The 19,648-nt window shown below is 44.3% G+C and overlaps 2 protein-coding genes across 6 annotated transcripts in view; both read left to right on the top strand.

Moving 5' to 3' along the window:
* Window positions 1-11,971, top strand: part of LOC307230383 (protein NDRG3-like) — a 40,590-nt gene extending 28,619 nt beyond the window's left edge. For 3 of the 5 annotated variants that reach the window (XM_080000727.1, XM_080000726.1, XM_080000725.1), the window contains 14 exons: window positions 2,285-2,390; window positions 2,515-2,635; window positions 3,940-4,002; window positions 4,093-4,153; window positions 7,604-7,690; window positions 7,935-7,991; window positions 8,072-8,175; window positions 8,426-8,491; window positions 8,621-8,672; window positions 8,766-8,813; window positions 8,903-8,938; window positions 9,021-9,072; window positions 10,385-10,423; window positions 11,033-11,971. In XM_080000727.1, the coding sequence (XP_079856853.1) occupies window positions 2,285-2,390; window positions 2,515-2,635; window positions 3,940-4,002; window positions 4,093-4,153; window positions 7,604-7,690; window positions 7,935-7,991; window positions 8,072-8,175; window positions 8,426-8,491; window positions 8,621-8,672; window positions 8,766-8,813; window positions 8,903-8,938; window positions 9,021-9,072; window positions 10,385-10,423; window positions 11,033-11,205 (1,065 nt within the window). In that variant the 3' untranslated portion in view covers window positions 11,206-11,971. Of the gene's footprint in view, window positions 1-2,284; window positions 2,391-2,514; window positions 2,636-3,939; window positions 4,003-4,092; window positions 4,154-7,603; window positions 7,691-7,934; window positions 7,992-8,071; window positions 8,176-8,425; window positions 8,492-8,620; window positions 8,673-8,765; window positions 8,814-8,902; window positions 8,939-9,020; window positions 9,073-10,384; window positions 10,530-11,032 lie in introns of all 5 variants that reach the window. The other 2 variants (XR_013844163.1, XM_080000724.1) reach the window with 2 other exon arrangements.
* A 1,130-nt stretch (window positions 11,972-13,101) lies between these two features.
* On the top strand, window positions 13,102-16,541 carry LOC307230385 (src-like-adapter 2). Its single transcript, XM_080000729.1, has 8 exons — window positions 13,102-13,231; window positions 13,855-13,960; window positions 14,085-14,184; window positions 14,274-14,360; window positions 14,643-14,746; window positions 14,883-15,032; window positions 15,132-15,264; window positions 15,787-16,541. Exons 2-8 carry the CDS (start codon window positions 13,888-13,890, stop codon window positions 15,911-15,913), a joined length of 774 nt encoding a protein of 257 aa, XP_079856855.1. The 5' UTR covers window positions 13,102-13,231; window positions 13,855-13,887; the 3' UTR covers window positions 15,914-16,541.
* The last annotated feature ends 3,107 nt before the right edge of the window (window positions 16,542-19,648 follow it).

The following is a 19,648-nucleotide window of genomic DNA, read 5'->3' as shown; positions in this document are numbered from 1 at the left end:
TGTGTGTGTGTGTGTGTGTGTGTGTGTGTGTGTGTGTGTGTGTGTGTGTGTGTGTGTGTGTGTGTGTGTGTGTGTGTGTGTGTGTGTGTGTGTGTGTGTGTGTGTAAAGCAGAACACTGGGATCGATAACAGACTCTAGAGACTGGCAGGCGTTGAAGGGGCCCTCGCTTCCTACATACAGCATGTGTGTTTACTGGCGTGGACGGAGCGACAATTGCTTTGCGTGTCCTCTCTGTGTGTCGTGCCACAACCTTCTCGCTCCCCATCCCTCTTTCATACACTACTTCCCCTTATCCACCCTCCAGACTGTGTGGGTTTCTCTTGCTCTATCTTTTTATTGCTCTGCCAACCTCCACCCCCAGCTATCTCATCTTAATTTTCTCTCACTTGAATTTTTCCGATCGCCCTTTTCATTTCCTGACTTGGGCTACCAATGCGTGTGAACTTGCATACCGTGGTGCGTGTGTATTTCTGTGTTTATACCCTGTTTCTTCAAGCGAAACCTCACCCCCCCCCCCCCCCCTTGCCAAGAACGGTCCGTCCTTGGCACGGTCCTCCCCTGAATTCCAAAAGTCTGCAGCGACCCCAAAACCAAGGAGACTTTCTCCCTCGGCCATAACAGGTTGTGCCTGGAACTGTCAGGCTTGAGAGGGGCCTCACAAAGAACAGCATGACTGTTTGTTGCTGCCATTTGTCTAATCCCAGGAAGAGTAACACAACGTGGCTCCTTGTGAGCTTGTCTTTTGCCTGTTTATTTGGGGGCGACATGATGAGGCGCATGCTCATCTTTCCAGACGGAGTAGCTTTCCGCTCTCCCGTTTAATGCGTCCCTTTCAGATCAAGATGCTGCAGTGTTGCCCTTGAGAATTTACCTTCAGCTGCGCCACGGGAGAGACTGACACATATCCATCAAACAGACCTCCGAACAGAAAATGGTGGCAGGTTCTAGTTGTGGAGTGGCCATTTCTGCTACTCTGTCTTCTCTCGACGGCTCTCTCCGTCTAGCTTTATTATTGATGACCGCAGGGCCTTGAGACCGGGCGAGCGCCGGGCCCCGCCCTGACGCTCTCTGGGCTCACCTTGCACGTGTAGCAGGCATAACGCGTCCACATGCTCTCCGCCATGCACATGTATACTGTACATGTTGATATGCACAAGCACAGAGGCCTACGTGTGAGCACATTGTCTTTTTTCGTGTGATCTTATGACTGTGTGTGTGTGTGTGTGTGTGTGTGTGTGTGTGTGTGTGTGTGTGTGTGTGTGTGTGTGTGTGTGTGTGTGTGTGTGTGTGTGTGTGTGTGTGTGTGTGTGTGTGTGTGTGAGAGAAGAATCAGGGTGTCTGGTGAAGCCCCTGAGTGTGAGGAAAATGTGGTTCACGGCTTCGTAATTTCCTGTACAATGCATAACTTCCTATATCTTTTGTTCTCATTGCATTATGTCCTACGTCTTTTACAAATACAATACGTACTAGTGAGGACATGTGCATTTTGTTTTTTTGCTGTGTCATCGTTGTACAACCTGAACAGAACTTCGAGACAAACAACCCAGATATCCATGCAGTTGGGGGAAGAATTTGAATTGATGGACGGCTTTAAAACATTTTTTTCAGGTCCAGCTTTCTTGGGGAAACAAGTCCCTCTTCTTTGGGGCTCTAGTGTGTTTGCGCGAGAGAAAAGCGATTCAGCCTGAGCCCGCGGAGGCTGTGGGGCTGAGTGGAGCCTTGATGAATTTTAATGGGCCCCTCCTGCAGAGGCATACAGGAGAGGCGATGACTCTGTTTTTTTTTTTTTTTTTCCCCTTCTGCGCTGCCTTTCTTGGGAGAATGCTGTTGAGTTCCAGGACCTTGGCTAAAAAGACGTGTGTGTGTGTGTGTGTGTGTGTGTGTGTGTGTGTGTGTGTGTGTGTGTGTGTGTGTGTGTGTGTGTGTGTGTGTGTGTGTGTGTGTGTGTGTGTGTGTGTGTGTGTGAGATGGTTGCTTATACAGTCCTTGACACACTGTCTGGGAATAAAAAAAAAAAACAGGATTGGCCGTCTCCTTTATGTAACAGTGAATGCCATGTTGCAACTTCAGAACAAGCTGCATTCCTATTTGCCTGGGTGGTAAGCTCGAGCAAAATAGGTACTTGGTTGCTGTTTTTTTTGTGTTAAATCCACCCTGCGAGGCACAGCGCATTCCGTCTCATCAAAGGTGACTGTAGAGTGGGTACCACAAAGTTATTACGAGCTCCGTCGGACATCCATCAGCCCTGACCTGTGCGTCTCTGCCCTGTGTGACTTATTGTAGGAGCATGACATCGAGACTCCGCACGGCGTTCTCCACGTGACCATGAGGGGCGTTCCCAAGGGCAACAGACCCGTCATCCTCACCTACCATGACATTGGCCTCAACCGTGAGTCACAAAATGCGCCTGTGGCCCTCGCGCCTCGCTAATGCAAGAGTTGAACTCGCCAAAGTTTTGTATCGCAAAGCTCGACGTTAAACTGTTCTCATCTTTGTGTCCGTTGCTTGTCCAGACAAGTCCTGCTTCAACACCCTGTTCAACTACGAGGACATGCAGGAGATCACGCAGCACTTTGCTGTGGTCCACGTTGATGCGCCGGGCCAGCAAGAGGGCGCTCCACCCTTTCCCAGCGGGTAAGGACACGTTGGTTGGTCTTCTTCTCTGTAATTTTACTCATCTTAAAAACAAAAACAACTAAAAAAAAAAACCCCACAAGTTTAAGTTTTCAATTGGGTGGGGTAGAAAGGGGTGATTTTGTCAGTCTTTCAGCCTACACAGCCTAAATAGCGTTGCTACATATGGTCAGGTGTATGTACCAGCCACACCATTAAAACCACCACTAATAACCACTCATATTGTGTAGCTCCCCCTCGTACCGCCAAAACAGCCCTAATCCATCCAGGCATGGACTCCACAAAACCTCTTTAGAAGATCCTTGTAGTTGCGAGTCCTGTAAGCTGCGAGGTGGGGCCTCCATGGTTCGGCTTTGTTGTTCCAGTACATCCCACAGATGCTTGATCGGATGGGACCCAAACCCCGGCCATCCACATGATGTAGAAGAAAACATAATTCGTCAGACCAGGCCACCTTCTTCCATTGCTCCATGGTCCATTTCTTACACTCACATGGCCATTGTTGGGGTTTCTGTTTCTGGTTTCTGGGTTTCTGTCATAGCTCTTCTGTAGGATTGGACCAGACGGGCTAGACTTCGCTCCCCATGTGCATCAATGAGGCGCCCATGACTCTGTTGGCGGTTCACTGATTGTCCTTCCTTGGACCGCTGTTGGTAGGGACTAACCACTGCATACCGGGAACATCCCACAAGACCTGTCGTTTTGGAGATGCTCTGACCCAGTCGTCTAGCCATCACAATTTGGCTCTTGTCAAAGTCGCTCAGATTGACCATTTTTCCTGCTTCCAACACATCAACATCAAGAACTGACTGTTCACTTGCTGCCTAATATATCCCACCCCTTGACGGGTGCCATTGGAACAAGATGATCAATGTTATTCACTTCAGCTGGCAGTGGTTTTAATGTTGTGGCTGATCGGTGTATATACGGTATGACTGCATGTCTTTGTCTCATCGTAACACCATCTAACCATTATCGGGAAAAGGCAGCTATACTACTCCCGGCTGGTTGGAGTGGACACAAAAGCTGTGTCTTTTGATGCTGCCACATTTTATACCACCCAAAAAGAACTTGATCAGGAATAAAGTGTGAAGTCTCCGACATCTGAGAAATCTTGCTCTTTATAATTTGTGTGGAACCAGTGGAAATGTATGCAGCGTAGTACTTAAATAGCACTTAGGCGTGTGCTCATGAATGCTCTCTTCCAGACACAGGTGCTTATTTGAACAGCTTCCAACTGAAAATGAGCTCTCAAAACTCTCAAAGCTTTATATAAACTTTTTCCTTCCTCACCTGTGTTCCAGCTACCAGTACCCAACCATGGACGAGTTGGCCGAGATGCTGCCCTCGGTGATGACTCAACTCAAGTGAGTGTGTCTGCCCCATCAGTTTCTGCATTAATAAGTGATCAGTGATATCTCTGCATGAGCATTGAGTGCTTGTGCGCCCCCCCACAGGGTGAACAGCGTGATCGGCATCGGAGTGGGAGCTGGGGCCTACATCCTCAGCCGCTTCGCTGTAAGTTCACGTCAAGGCATGGCCCCATTCGTGGCGTCATTCCAGTCTTATTCCACCCTATCTTTTAGGGACATCAACAGATGTGGCTATACAGCTATACAGATGTGTACAAATTTGTTGGTACCCTTACAGCTCATTGAAACAATGCTTCATTGTCAAAAAGTGATGAAATTAAAAGTAATTTTCTCATGTATACCTGCATCCCTTTGGTATGTCATAGAGTAAAGCAAAAAAACTGTGAAAAGAGATAAATTATTGCTAAAGAGATCAATTATATTCTAAAATGGCCTGGACAAAAATGATGGGACCCTTAACCTAATATCACTGCAATCAAACGATTTCTGTAGCTCTCAATGAGACTTCTGCACCGGTAAACAGGTAGTTTGGCCCACTCTTCTTGAGCAAACTGCTCCAGCTGTCTCAGGTTTGAACGGTGCCCTCTCCAGACTGCATGTTTCAGCTCTTTCCTTAGATGTTCGATAGGATTCAGATCAGGGCTCATGGAAGGCCACTTCAGAATAGTCCAATGTTTTGTACTTATCCATCCTTGGCTGCTTTTAGCTGTTTGTTTTGGGTTATTATCCTGTTGGAGAACCCGTGACCGAGGAAGAGCTTTGTGACACTGGGCAGTACGTTTCGCTCCAGAATGCCTTGATAGTCTTTAGATTTCATTGTGCCCTGCACAGATTCAAGGCACTCCGTGCCAGACGCAGCAAAACAGCCCCAAAACATAACCGAGCCTCCTCCATGTTTTATAGTAGGTATGATGTTATTTTCTTTGAAGGCTTCATTTTTTCATCTGTGAACATAGAGCTGATGTGACTTGCCAAAAAGCTCCAGTTTTGACTCATCTGTCCAAAGGACATTCTCCCAGAAGCATTGTGGCTGGTCAATATGCATTTTAGCAAATTCCAGTCTGGCTTTTTAATGTTTTTCTTACAAAAGTGGAGTCCTCCTGGGTCTTCTTCCATGGAGGCCACTGTCACTCAAAAAGCGACGGATGGTACGATCAGACACTGATGTACCTTGACCTCGTACCGATGTACCTCTTTGGAAGTTGTCCAAAGAGGTACAAGCTCTTCTGCTCTTTTTCTACCATTCGCAATATCCTTCTGTTTAATTTTCCTCTTGCGGCCGCATCCAGGGAGGTCATCTACAGTTCCATGGACCTTAAACTTCTTAATAATATTTGCAACTGTAGTCACAGGAACATCAAGCTGCTTGGAGATGGTCTTATAGCATTTACCTTTAACATGCTTGTCTATCATTTTTTTTCTTATCTCCTCAAACAACTCTCTCCTTTGCTTTCTCTGGTCCATGTTCAGTGCGGTGCATACGATGATACCAAACAGCAGAGTGACTACTTTCCTCCATTTAAATAGGCTGAATGACTGATTATAAGATTGAAGACATGTGATACCAATTCAAGAAAACAGTTTGTTTGAAATATCACTGTAATCAAACTATTTATAATCTTTTCTCAGGGTTACCAACAAATTTGTCCAGGCCATTTTAGAATATGATTGATATCTTGAGCAATAATTGATCTCTTTTCACAGTTTCTTTGCTATATTCTATGACATACCAAAGGCATGCAGGTATATATATATGAGAAAATTGCTTTTAATTTCATCACTTTTCAGGAGGAATGAAGCATTGTTTCAATGAGCTGTAAGGGTACCAACAAATTTGTCCACATCGAAGTCATAAAATTCTACTCTAATTTATTTATTTATTTTTATTCCTGACAGCTATCTTGCACTTGTTTCTGGTTGAATTTAGAAACAGGTGCTCAGGCACTTAAATTTGATGTTGCTTTGATGGTCGGTGTATGTTTTGATTGTTTCAAGCATCTCATGTAAGTTGCTTTGGACTTAAGTGTATGCTTAATGAATAAATGAAAATGTAAATACAGTGGTACCTCGACTTACGACTGTAATTCGTTCTATCAGAACGGTCGTATGTTAAAACAGTCGTATGTCGAAGCAATTTTTCCCATATAAATTATGAAATCATGAAGGGTGAAAATAAACAAAATACACAGCACAAACACAGTAAATATGAAAAGAATATCGATAAGCCACGAACTACGTGCACACATGATGTAGGTCGCCCGCTGACTGGCCGCCGACACGCCAACTGCAAATTTCCACGGTCGTATCTTGGAGCAGTCGGTCGCAAGTCGATACAAATTTTCGCAACTATCGCTGCTCGTATCTTGGATTAGTCGTAAGTAGATGTAGTCGTAAGTCGAGGTACCACTATATTACAAATTAAAAAATATCTTTTAACATCATCATTTTCTGTGTTTAAAGTCTTCAAAAAACATTTCACAAAAGCTATTTTGCTTAATGAATATTGAATTTATATGTATTATTTGTTGCGAGAATAGATTAGCTTTAATTATTAGATGTAAACAAGTGAAATATCTCTGATATCTCCACTCTTTGACATTTGGCTGGACCTGAACAAAGACATTGCAAAAAAAAAAAACACAACCCACAATGGAACAGATTTTAACTTTGGCCCAAGTCTGCTGGCTGCTGGCAATGTCACAAGATCAAGCCAAACTTGTGGAATTCCGTTCCCCACTCTTGTTGAAAAGGAGTGGGAGGTGTCAGACTTCGCCCGCCGCCTGTAAGTCAGTCAAAGATGAGAAGCTGTATTTAAACAAACAAACAAAAAAAAAAAACCACACACAAAACAGCGAACCAGTTCACCGGGGTCTGTGTCTGGCCGTGCTGCTTGTTAGACCGGTCATTAACGCCAAGAATCCAACCCACGCTGGATAGTGAGCACATCTGTTCACAGCGCTGTAGGATGAATCACCTTGGTGATTCATTCTCTCTTTATTTCTGTTCATTTTGTTTCTGCACTGAATGTTGAAGTGGGTTTGAAAGAAATCACAGAAGAGAAGCATTCAAGCAGGCTGAAAGTTATTGATACGGATGTAGGATGAGATATCATCCATTACGATTGGGGGGGGGGGGTTATGCTGTGTGCTTCCTTCTTGGAGGTTCTTGCGGCCGTTCAGAGTTAATAAGGAAACATTTTGATTAGCAAGTGAAATCACCCTGTTGACGTTGGATAGATTTATAGCAGCCGGTGCAGCGTTGCCTATGTGTCTTTTGAGTTTCAGAAACTGCAAGGTAGGAGGCTCCTCCACACGCCTCTGTCCTCTTATCAAGCAATTAAAACAACACAACCCTTATTTTCTACCCCCTGAAAAAAGGTATCCTGACCCCTTCCTCCTTAATCAGGACTACAGGTTTTAATCTAAAGTAGGCTAAACGTTGGCTTCAGTCTGTATCAGCAAGGTTGATGAAATACAGTTTTTAATGAAATAAAAAAAGATAATTTCAGATTCTGTTTGTCCATTTCTAGAATGTATTGGTTTCTCTGACTGGTTTCTTCCATAATATGGCGTAACCTTCTTCGTTCTCCGCCCAGCTTAACAACCCCACGCTGGTGGAGGGCCTTGTTCTTATCAACGTTGACCCCTGCGCCGAGGGCTGGATCGACTGGGCCGCCTCCAAGGTCTGTGTTACCCTCTAGCTGGGTGGAATTAAAAATCTGACCTAAACTAGGAGCTTATAAATACTGCGCGTTGGGCCTAAATCCCTCTTTCACAGCAATGGCCAAACCCCAAATAACAAATGTATGGGGAGATTCGTTGGTAACGGAAACCTGCCAGGAGGGTAGATTCCTGTAGGCCTCTTTGTAAAGGTCAGCATTCTGCCATGACTTAATTGGATCCATGTCTTTCCCCCCTCGTGCACAGCTGTCTGGGTGGACCAGCAACCTGGTGGACATCGTCATGGCCCATCACTTCAGCACCGTGAGTACTTGCCACTGTAGCCAAAGAAGCTCCGTTTCTATCCCCTCAGCACTCGCTTGAATTGAATTGATTGTTTTCAGGAAGAGCTGACGGACAACCAGGAACTGATTCAAACCTACCGCCTCCACATCGCCCAGGACATCAACCAGGAGAACCTGGCCCTCTTCTGCGGCTCCTACCAATAGTACGCCGGCTGCAAGATTACACGACGTGCAGAATTTAGTCTGTCAGGATCTGATTATTTTTGTCATTTTTCCCTCCAGTTATGAATGTTTCTTTTACAAGGCTTTCGCTGGGAGAGCATTTGAATGTCAGCGTTAAATAAAACAATGAAAGTGCATATGGAAATCATTTGTTGGGTTCGGGGCTAAAAAGGACAAACACGGGTGGATCACCTGACCAATATCCCGTATTTTGTTTCTCCGACTGGGCAGCCGTCGGGATCTGGAGGTCGAGAGGCCAATCGTGGGTCTGAATGAGGACACGGCCAACACGCTAACGTAGGTTGTTTTTTTTGGGGGAGGGGGGCGACGCGACGCGACCAGGCTTCTTCTTAAATCTGCACCTGATCCCATGTACAGTAGGGGAGATGAGCGGTAACCTGTGTGTCTTGACCCCCCCCCCCCCAGGTGCCCCTCTCTCCTGGTGGTTGGGGACACATCGCCTGCTGTAGAGGCTGTGGTGAGTCGCATGCCATTATCTCCCTGACCTACTGTGAACTTTTTGGGGTGGGGTATGTCAAAATTCTTGATTCCTGTGTGGCCGTTTTTTCAGGTGGAGTGCAATTCCAGGTTAAATCCAACTAAGACCACGCTGCTGAAGGTGAAGATGCAATATAGATGGTGCAATATTAACAATTTGATGAAATGCGTTTGTCAAAGAGTCTGACGGATATCTTCCTTCTCTCTCAGATGGCCGATTGTGGAGGCTTGCCCCAGGTTGTGCAGGTGGGTTTTCTGTTCATATGTGTGTGTCACACCACTCGTAACTTATTCTGAACCTAAAAAAATATGCTTTATTTGTCCACAGCCTGGTAAACTTGCTGAGGCCTTCAAGTACTTTGTTCAGGGGATGGGCTACAGTAAGTTTACAATTCTTTCTCTAAAATCAATTGATACACATTAAATGAAAGAGTCCCCTCCATAACTTATCCTGCCAAATGATGTTTACAAACAAAGTATCGGAATTGACGCGTTTGTGGTTGAGGCCTCTGTTCTAAGGTGAATTTCCTGTTGATGTGAACGCAATGACAACTGCAGCTTTGGGGAGGATTGTTTTTGTCGCGGTTCACCATGAGCCTCTACCAGACGCTGCTTCTAATGGCTCTGGAACGTGGCGAGAGGCAACATTTGTGCTTCTGTTGATACCTAACGCCCATTCCTCTCTGCTCTTTGCAGTGTCTCGCACCCCTAACCCTCAGTAGGTGAGGTGGAAGCACTTGAAATGGCAATGGCACCCGAGATGTGCTCAACAGCCACATGCTCTTCCTGTTCATTTCTGTGTGGGAGTGTTTGGTTTTTTTTCCTCCGAAAAACCTTCCTTGGGGTATTATTTTTTTGCCTTTTGCCTTTACTGCTTTACTTGACTATCTGGACCTGTTTAAAGATGCAGTGAGTGCATACTTAAACAGGCCTTCAACTTTGACGCTTATCTATAAGGAAAACAAAACAAAGAAAAAACAGAAATTCTGTCAAACATGTTGATACAATCCATAAACTAATGGCTTACCCATCAGTGGAGTCATGATTGTAGGTTTGCTTTGTTCGGGCCAAACAGAGACGCCGGTTTGTTTTTGTTTTTTTCACTTTTCCTACGATGCTAATTCCCTGTTTTGCTCCCTCCTGCCCTGGCCCTCGCGGTAGGCGGTCACCCTCAGGTGTACCCAGTTTGTCAAAGCCTCGGTGCCGCTTAAAAGGCCACCAAGCCCCCCCCCCCTCACAGGAAATGCCACTACGGGATTAGGAAAGATTAAAAAAAATACTTTCATGCTGAGAAGGTGTTTGTGGAAAAATACGTCCAACACCTCAGCATGTTTCTGAAAGCTGCTTTTCTCTCATTAACATGTTGCCCAAGTGGGTGCCCCCAAGTGTGAAGAGCATTTGTGGAAAGAGGTGCAAGCACAATGACCAACTAACAGCAGAGGTAGAATGACTTCCAAAATTTTGCGGCAAGCGGTCGAGCTTTGTTTACGCTGCCCACGGTGTCGTGGTGTTAGCCCGCCCGAGAGCCTCTCTTGGGTTTCCGCCGTGGCACTCTGGCTGCCATAAGCACTTCCCATCGGCCGACTCCAGTTTAAATGGGACGCGCCCGGTACCGAGGGGCAACAAAAGTGCTTTTACAACGTTTATTCTTCTCTCCTTGTGTCTTCTCCCTCCTGTAAACGTGCTTTACAGTTCCCTACGTTCTTCTCAGTCATCTGAGCAACGAATCAGGTACCTGGCTCCTGAGCCACTGCCAAGCTAGAAGATTTTGAGACCCGCTAGCCGCATCATCCCAGTCTCCACTCGGCCTGCCACCCTACAACGGATGAATGTCAATGTATGCATAGATCCGCCAGAGAACTGTCTGGTCTGGCGTGTTGGGTTTTGGTTTTTTTTTAAAGGGCTCAGGGTGCCGTCGGCACAGACCATAAACTGGATCGTGCTGCATACGTTGACTCACATTCATCCCTCTGTAGATATTTTTTGATTTCTCCCGTTAGCATGGAGTCCTGTTTCTTATTGCATGAGGTGCGTTGCTGCTTCCTGTGAGTTCAGTTGGATTGCTGATGCTGTTGTGATGCCTTATTTCGGTCTCAATGCTTTTTTTTTGCAATAATACATTTCTTATCTATCTTTCTATTATTTTATGAATTTCCAAAGTCCAAACCAGAATTATTTGCATGGAGAATATTGCGTTTAGTACATTTTTTTTGTCATGTTTCTATATTTTCCTGACCTAAGGCGTCGCATCTTTCTGTTCCTTGAGTCGTGGCCCTGTCACAAGAAGGTGTGTGTGTGTGTGTGTGTCCGTCCGTCGCTGTGTGTGTGTCCGTGTCCCAGTGCCGTCAGCAGGGATGACCCGTCTGGCCCGCTCCCGCACCACCTCCTCCTCCAGCATAACCTCCATGGACAGCAGCCGCAGCCGCGGCAACCTGAACAGCCTGCTGGAAGGCAGCGCCAGCGGGGCCCTGGACAGCCAGGCAGGGCCCCAGACCATGGAGGTCTCCTGCTAAACCACCACCGTCATCATCTCTACTGTCGACTTTCCCCTCCCCCACTAACTCATGTGCCCCCCGCCCCCCCAGCTTTCTCTATTTCCTTCTACCCTCGCTTAGTGCATATATATACATATACATATACATATATACATATATATATATATATATATATATATATATATATATATATATATATATATATATATATATATATATATATATATATACACACACACACATACACACACACACACGAGGGAAAGGAAAAATATTAACTATAGAGATGTGTTCTGTATTCAAACTATGAGATGTGTTCTATATTCGAACGGTACGATCCATCCACTGTTAATTAACTGAATTGTCTGTGTTTAATTTTGTCCCGATAAAGCTTGTCGATGTTCTACTGCACCCCCATGACCATGTCTTTATGTATTTTTAAAAAGGTTGTTTGTAACCTGTAGGAAGTGCTACTACTACTTTCCTTAATATTCATATATTTTGGCTTCCGTTTTAGTTTGTTTTTTTCCTGTTATTTGAGCTGGCCGCGTTTCACCTTTCTTTTGCACTGATGTGTTTGTCGGGTTTGAATTGCCCTCTACGCCACCTTCCAAAAGTGGCCGATTCCTTCACCGTGGAGCCCCCAAAGGGCTTCCCACTGTCTGCTGATCCGACTCATTTATACTACTACCGAAAAAGCAACGAGATGACAAAATAGCCTGATGTCTGTCTAGATAAGTCGTTCTAACGTTTGTCTCAGTTAATAAAGTACACCTAACAACAAGGGAGTCGATTGCGTTTGCTTTGAAGCCAGGGCGCGGCGCCAAACTGGGTTAGGCTGCGAGCGTATACTTGTTGCCTCTGAGCGGAAAGCTGTGGCTGTTGTGGTCAAGTTTGTTCCAATAGCACTTTGCCTGCACTATTACGACAATCACACTCTGGCTCACTTCAAACACTTGATATTTTTAGAATTTTCTCAATAAGTGGTTCACATAAGGAAATAAAAGTTTCCATTTGAGCGATCTAAGGTGGGTGATGGCTGCAAGACTGTAAAGACTTTGGTTACGCTTGCTCATGCTATCAGCTTGAAAGGCTGATGGCATCCGTAACACCCCCTCCCAATTTTATCAGTCTACGCTTTCTAATCTGCCTCAAAGCTGTATGTGAAGCAGTTCTCTAGAGATCTAGACTGGTTAATTTCTTTCTCCAAGCATTGAAAGAAAAAATTATGTTTGTTCTAAAAATGTTTACTGAAAGAACATGGTTAATATATCTGTATAGCTGCCCATCTCATGTGAGCTAACTTGTGCTTTCTAATTAGGTTTTTGTTCAGCTTGCATTGGCTTTTAGAATGCAGAAGAAATATTGACAAAACGCAATATGAGGAACTTGAAAACTTGAATAGCACCAAGAATAGCACTTAAGACTTGTAAATATCTGAACTTCCATATCTGACCTGACCAACCTCTCCTTACAGCCACTGGCCGTGAAAGATCTGTCTTCATAAGGTCTTGTGATTGGAAACTTCTGGTGATGAATTGGGGCAGAGTGGGTGAACTTGTCAGATTTACAGTTTATCTGAGACTTGATTGAAAGTTCTTTCCCTTTGCCGACAGGAAATTAATCTTCTTTAGTAAATACTCACTTAAGAGCATTAGGCGGTGGGCCAATATGGATACTCCTTTTTGAGTTTTCTGAGGTGATACAGATTCCAAAGTCAGATTACATTTCGATTGACAAGGGTTAAATAAACCAACCACATCACCCATCCTTGCATGATAAGAGATCAACAGCAACTCAGACTGCTCGAGTCTGGACGTCACAGGAAGCCGTTGCGGGGTGTTATATATATATATATATATATATATATACATGCATACATGCCTGTCTGTGTAGTAAATCTCCACAGCCTGACTAAACACTGCATGAGAATACCAGGCATCATAGGGCACACCGATTTATTTAACTGATCAGTCCGTCTAAGTGGAAGAATCATTTTCTGTATTTTCTGGACAAAGCAGTTTATTACAGGAATTCTAAGGAGGTGAGTATGTGGCACTATTATAGGTTTCTTATTCCATTATTTGTCATGGTGTACGAAAAAAAAGTAATTAGTAGTATAAATAAGTATTAGTAAACAATGATTATTATTAAAATAAAACATTACTTAAATAAGTAATGATAGGTATAAGTAGTATAAATATGAGTTAATAATTTTTATCATAGTTATAACTGATGTAAAGTGTATGAACTGAAGACTGACATTTGAGAAGTTAACAGAGAATAGCAATGCCTGTTGTGGTTCGAAGTCTTCCTGTTTCATTGCATGTCTGGTGCTTTACTCCAAAAGAAAATGCACTGAACCGTTGTGTCTAGACAATCATTTGAGCACAAGTTATGCAGCAACATTTCTGGGATTTAAAAATGTGGAGTTACACAAAGTAGTACAGTTTTAGATTCCTGAAGGTCATTTTTCAGACCCCTACTCCAGCTTGTTTTCCGGGTCCATCCATGATGGTGTATGTATTGTATGTTGTGCGTGACACGTAAATTTGTGATAGATTATTTTCCTCAAACAAGTTAATTGAATAGGACCTTTAGAAATTCTAGAGGGTAAACATTTTGTAATTTGACAGGTCTAGAAAACCCTCAAACTTTCTTGCTCAGCCCATAGAGCTCCTGCAAACCAAGCCAAAGGACATGGGGATCTGCCCCATCAGATGCAGACCCAACCGGAGAATCCTGGATAACTCGCCCGAGCTTAGTACTCCAGGTGGGTTCAGTCCCTGAGCGAGATAAATGCATTTAAAATGAAGATCACACTCCGTCTCTTAAGATTTGAACGAACAACAACCAGTGAAAATGTACTCATGTTGCTACATCGCTTGCCTTTGCAGACTGCATTGGAGACCTTGTGGTGTCCCTCTATGACTACCCCTCCTATGGTACTGAAGAATTTACTATGCGCGCCGGAGAAAGGCTCTCCATCATATCAGAGTATGTAAAATTAGCCAATTGACAAAGTCACCCATACGACTTCACCCCCCAGCTGAAGTTGTTAGACCTACTGTTTCTTTCATCTACAGCGACGGGGATTTCATGATGGTGAAATCCGCAACCACCGGCCATGAAAGCTACATTCCTTTTGATTACATTGCAAAGGTGAAAAACAAGTAAGTCGCTATCATTCGGCTGTTAATGAGTGACAGGGGATTCCTGGGAACCCTAAAAGCCTCCGAGAACAAGACTCTGGTGATCTGTCTTATATGACATCAGCTTCTGTATTATTGGTTCAGACCTCCAGTGCAGGACGCTCTCAATAGCGTTCCATCCATTGAACTTTCTGACATGACAGATGTTCCAAAAAAGATAATCGGCGTTGATCTCTTACGATATTTTCTTTGTCCCGTCATTCTACTTGTCTGACTGTCTGCTCGCTCTCTTTTCCTTTTCAGGTGGCTGTTCACAGGCATCAGCAGGAGCAAAGCAGAGGAGCTGCTGATGCTGCCCGACAACCAGACAGGGGCCTTCATGGTCAGGGAGTCGGAATCGCGAAGAGGTTAGTCAGCATACGTCAAACCAAATTCACAAATAAAAGACTAGCCACGTCGGATAGTCTTTGCTGCATAGTTGTGGTTAGCTAACGCAATGTGGTATGATTTCTTCATTTGATTTTCATTCATATTTGCTCATAGACCACCACACGCTGTCCATACTGAGAAGATCTGGCACCTTGTACAGCTCGGTGAAGAACTACCGCATTGGTCGCCTCCAAAATGGCTGGTTCTACATATCCCCGGGCCTCACCTTCCTTTCTTTGCGTCACCTTGTGGAACACTATTCTGGTGGGTACGGGGGCGGGCGTGACCTCCGCTACAACAACCCAGTGTCAATAACAGGGAAAGAGAAGGACACAACCGTGTTGTTTGTTTTGTCTGTTGCAGAGTACGCAGATGGATTGTGCTGTCGTCTGGCGGAGCCTTGCTTCATCCAGGGTTTGAACAACGTGGCAGAGGTGACTAGTCCTGTGCCCATGACGACCAGAAGGCCGTCCATTATCTGGAATGACATCACCAGGTATTGATGCTGTTGACAGCTGCCACAAGATGCCACTCCATTGCATGTTTGCGTTTGTGTTCCAAGTATTGCTCATGTGGATATTGTCTATGATAATACAGTATGTCGTACGGTGAGCTAAATCATAGCCCTCAAATGTTGTTTTGCATACGCCAACAGTGTACTTTTTTGTGGCTTCCTAACCGTTTTTTTAATCTATATGGTTGATTCTCATGCGGACATTTGTATAGCGTGACCTTAATGGTTTAAACTGATCTAGGACAAAGTCTTCCTGCAGCAGGGGAGTGGGTAGGGCTAAACCGCTTGTTGGTTAGGGGAGAATTCCATCAAATAGCAGGTTGGATTTCTCAGGAGGAGGTGGGTATATCTGTCTTTACATCTCATTAGGGAGCATATACTGTAAATTGCTAAAGAAAGACAAGTGTGTGCTCATCTGAATACCTGAATTCTGGAAAGGGAAAACATCTTCCATGTGATTGCGTAGTGTAACTCACTCAGCTCTTGGCATCTTTCTTCATCTAGGTCAGTGTTATTCAGAGGGAACAGGGCAGAGTCTGAGCACTCCCTGGTGAGCGAGGGCTTGAGGGAAGCCATCAGTACATACCTTTCCATGACAGACCCAAGAACACACGACTGTGAGAAGATCTAGGACGGCTGAGAAGAACTGTTGACCACTGAGAGAGCATGTGAAGCAGGACCCTGTAGACAACCTAGAGAAGACCACACACAAGAATGATGGCATTTGCATGAACAAATGTGCAGGCAAACCCCCAAAAATGGAAAGGTGGATGAGACACTACAATTTCTGGAGTTTTCTTAATTTGTTTTTTATTTGTTTTTGTTTTACTTCACAGAGATACTGTATTTCGTGTAGGATGTACTGTACATGTACATACATATACTGTAAGTGTATGTCTATGTTGCATATGGTTCATGCATTTTTATTCATACATTATGATGAACATAAAAGTTGTGATTTCATCATTTCTTTTTCATTTTCATTAATTGGAAAAGTTGGAATGCAAAATACTGCAGCCATATACAAGGTTATATTCACAATGTCATAATTTATGTTCATTTTTTTTTAAGCAAAAGTCGCTGCAGAACAAAAGAACCATATTTCTCTGTTTCTAATGAATGTTTAGAACTGTTGATTTATTAAACTGTTATTTTAGACTGATTTCCATTTTTGTTACTGGGTAGTTCACGGGAAAACAATTGAGCAGTTGTTGTATATTAATGTAAAAGAACAGATCCCTTTTAGCAGCAACTGCTATGAACAGCATTTGTTTAGAGTAGTTTAAATAAATTAAACACTTTAAAATATACCTTGACATTAAAATTGATTTGAAAGTCTCTTTACTGATGCAATGAGTGCTTCTAAAGGTTTATTGGAGATAACATATCTATAAATAACTGTAAATAAGGCCTTTTTTGTGTCAATGCTAAGCTTGTCAGTCAATGTCAATCTGTCAATCACAGCATACTCCTGTCCATACTCTCAAGTATGGGCATAACGGGCAGTGCACTTTCCTGGTTCGAATCTTACCTTACTGGGCGCTCGTTCAGTGTGACATGGCGAGGCCAGCTCTCTGTGCCTCACAACCTCACCACAGAGGTGCCCCAAGGCTCAGTTGGGACCCCTCCTCTTTGCCATATACACCACCTCACTGGGCCCGATCATCCGCTCACATGGCTTTTCATATCACTGCTATGCGGATGATACTCAACTCTATCTGTCCTTCCCGCCCGACGACCCCACTGTCTCGACGCGGATCTCGGATTGTCTCGCTGACATATCCACATGGATGAAGGATTATCATCTTCAACTAAATTTGGCGAAAACGGAACTGCTGGTCTTCCCGGCCAAACAAGGTATTCATCGCAGGACACAGGAACATTGATATTAAAATCGACTCTCTATCTCTTGTTCCTACCAAGGCTGCAAGGAATCTTGATGTCATTATTGATGACCAACTGACATTCTCGGACCATGTTGCTGTCGTCTCCCGGTCCTGCCGCTTCGCACTACTCAACCTCCGAAAAGTCAGGCCGTACCTGACCCAATATGCCACTCAACTGCTGGTACAAACCTTGGTGATGTCCCGTCTCGACTACTGCAACGCCCTCTTAACAGGCTTGCCGGCCTGTGCGGTGAAGCCACTACAGATGATACAGAATGCGGCGGCGCGACTGGTGTTCAACCAGCCAAAGAGGGCACATGTCACTCCGCTGCTCATCGAGCTCCACTGGTTACCTGTAGCCGCTCGCATCAAGTTCAAGTCTCTTATGCTGGCCTACAGAGTGATTGCTGGGAATGCTCCCGCCTACTTAAATGCTCTTGTAAGAGCACATGTTGCCCCCCGGATGCTGCGCTCATTAAATGAGCGTCGCCTGGCTCTGCCGGCCGTACAGCCACGGCAATCCAGGCTATTCTCATTTGTAGTTCCACGTTGGTGGAACGAGCTGCCAAAAATGACCAGAGCAGGGACCTCCCTCTCTGTCTTCAAGAAGCACTTGAAGACCCAGCTCTTCAGAGAGTACCTCCTCTCCTAACCTACAATTACTTAGCACTACCTTGCAGTATTTATTGTTACACTAATGTTGTTGTTACACTAATCTCTGTCGCAATGTAGCTTGAATGTTATTCTCCCTTGTAAGTCGCTTTGGATAAAAGCGTCTGCTAAATGACTAAATGTAAATGTAAATGTAATGTGTTGGGTCCTTAAATTCTCGGTATTAAAGTTCAGCCTGCTGGCAGCCCCACACACACTTGCTATTATTATTATTATTATGATTACTATTATTATTATTAGTAGTAGTAGTAGTTGTTAAAAAAAAAACAAAAAAAAACGGTTTACAAAATATTTCACTTTTTGTGCCAAATTTCTGCCCAAGAGTACTACATGAAAATAGAGTGCAGGAGAGAAATCCAGTCATCATGGAAACACAGGTAAACATATTAGGGGAATTTCCCATAGTCCCGGTGCCCCCCAGTGGCTGTTGTAACCATAGGGCATCGCCATGTGCTGTCTTTGTGACGTCACAACTCTAACCCCTATAAAGCTGAGCGTTTGGAGACTACAGTCATACTGTTATGGCCGCCTTCCTCGAAGAAGGCGGCCAGATTCTGGCATATGTACACAAACACGCACAAGACCAACACACTTATACAATTTCACCAGGAATTGTGTCATTATTATTTAACATTCTTCATATTAAAACCAGATAGAATTTTAGTATATGCAAATGAAGGAAATATTCTTTGCAACAACAAAGCCAAATTATGCTGCAGTCCATTACAGTCAGAACTGAGAGCTTGGGGGCAAATTGCTCAGGGCCCAGGTTCCCGAGATAACTGGCCTGAAATCAAGGCAACATGGCGACTGGTGGTGATATTGGAGTGCAGGGCTTAATAATGGCTAAGTCTGAATCCCATGCATGCACACGCATATGTGAATGACGTGACAGAGCATGAAAAGGGTGGGAAATTGGTCTCTGTTATAATTACGAGAAAATACGAGGCACCTGCTTTTTCTCTAGTATTGCCATCTCCTGTTTGATTATATTTATTTTATACAATGACAGCTATTTTCCTTTGTCAGTAGATGTCGCTGTAACACCAGGTCTGTTAGGGAAACTTCCAGCTCAAGCTCCTTGAGTTGCGCAGACTAATCACTTGGTGTCTGTTTCCTTACTGCTCAACAGTATTTTGAGACTGTGTAGCATCTTTCTGCTGGCCCAGATATTGCTTGGCCTGAGGCTAGTAATGATTGTTTGGAGGGGGCTTGTTTGGAATCAGTTGCGCTACCTGTCTGACATTGTAACCACAACTGTGACATCCTGATTCCTGACACCTACTTCAGATCTTGGAAAGCTGCAGAAGAAGTTACAAGATTTAAATATCAGTCAATTACCAACTGCCACAAGGGGATTAGTGACAGATAATGGGAAGAGACTTAACACATCGAACTTGAATAAACCCCAACCCGATTGTTAATTATGTGAGGGGTGAGAAGCTGAAGAAACTGGACAATGAAGGCTTGTGTTTGATGCTCCTCAGTGATATGATCAATGAACTATTGACTGGTACAGACTCCCCTACAGTGGTGAGTGGAAACCCTCCACCCCAGAGCAGAGACGCCACTCTTGCCATGGCAGAAGATGAAACTGTAGCTCAACAGGGTGATATGCCATCACCCCAACATATCACCACCCAAGCCACCAACAGGGACATTGGGATACCTACACCTCCAGAGACACCAGTTACAACAGCCAAGTCCACTACTACCATGAGTGACTCCATGAACAGGGGTAGAGCCAGCACATCTTCGTGTGTTTCTGAGCAGGTGGTAAGATGTACTGATGTTGCCCCCTTGTTTAG

This window comes from Zeus faber (genome assembly GCF_960531495.2).
Source record: "Zeus faber genome assembly, chromosome: 5".
Classification (NCBI taxonomy): Eukaryota; Metazoa; Chordata; class Actinopteri; order Zeiformes; family Zeidae; genus Zeus; species Zeus faber.
This window is presented reverse-complemented; position numbering and strand designations above follow the sequence as displayed.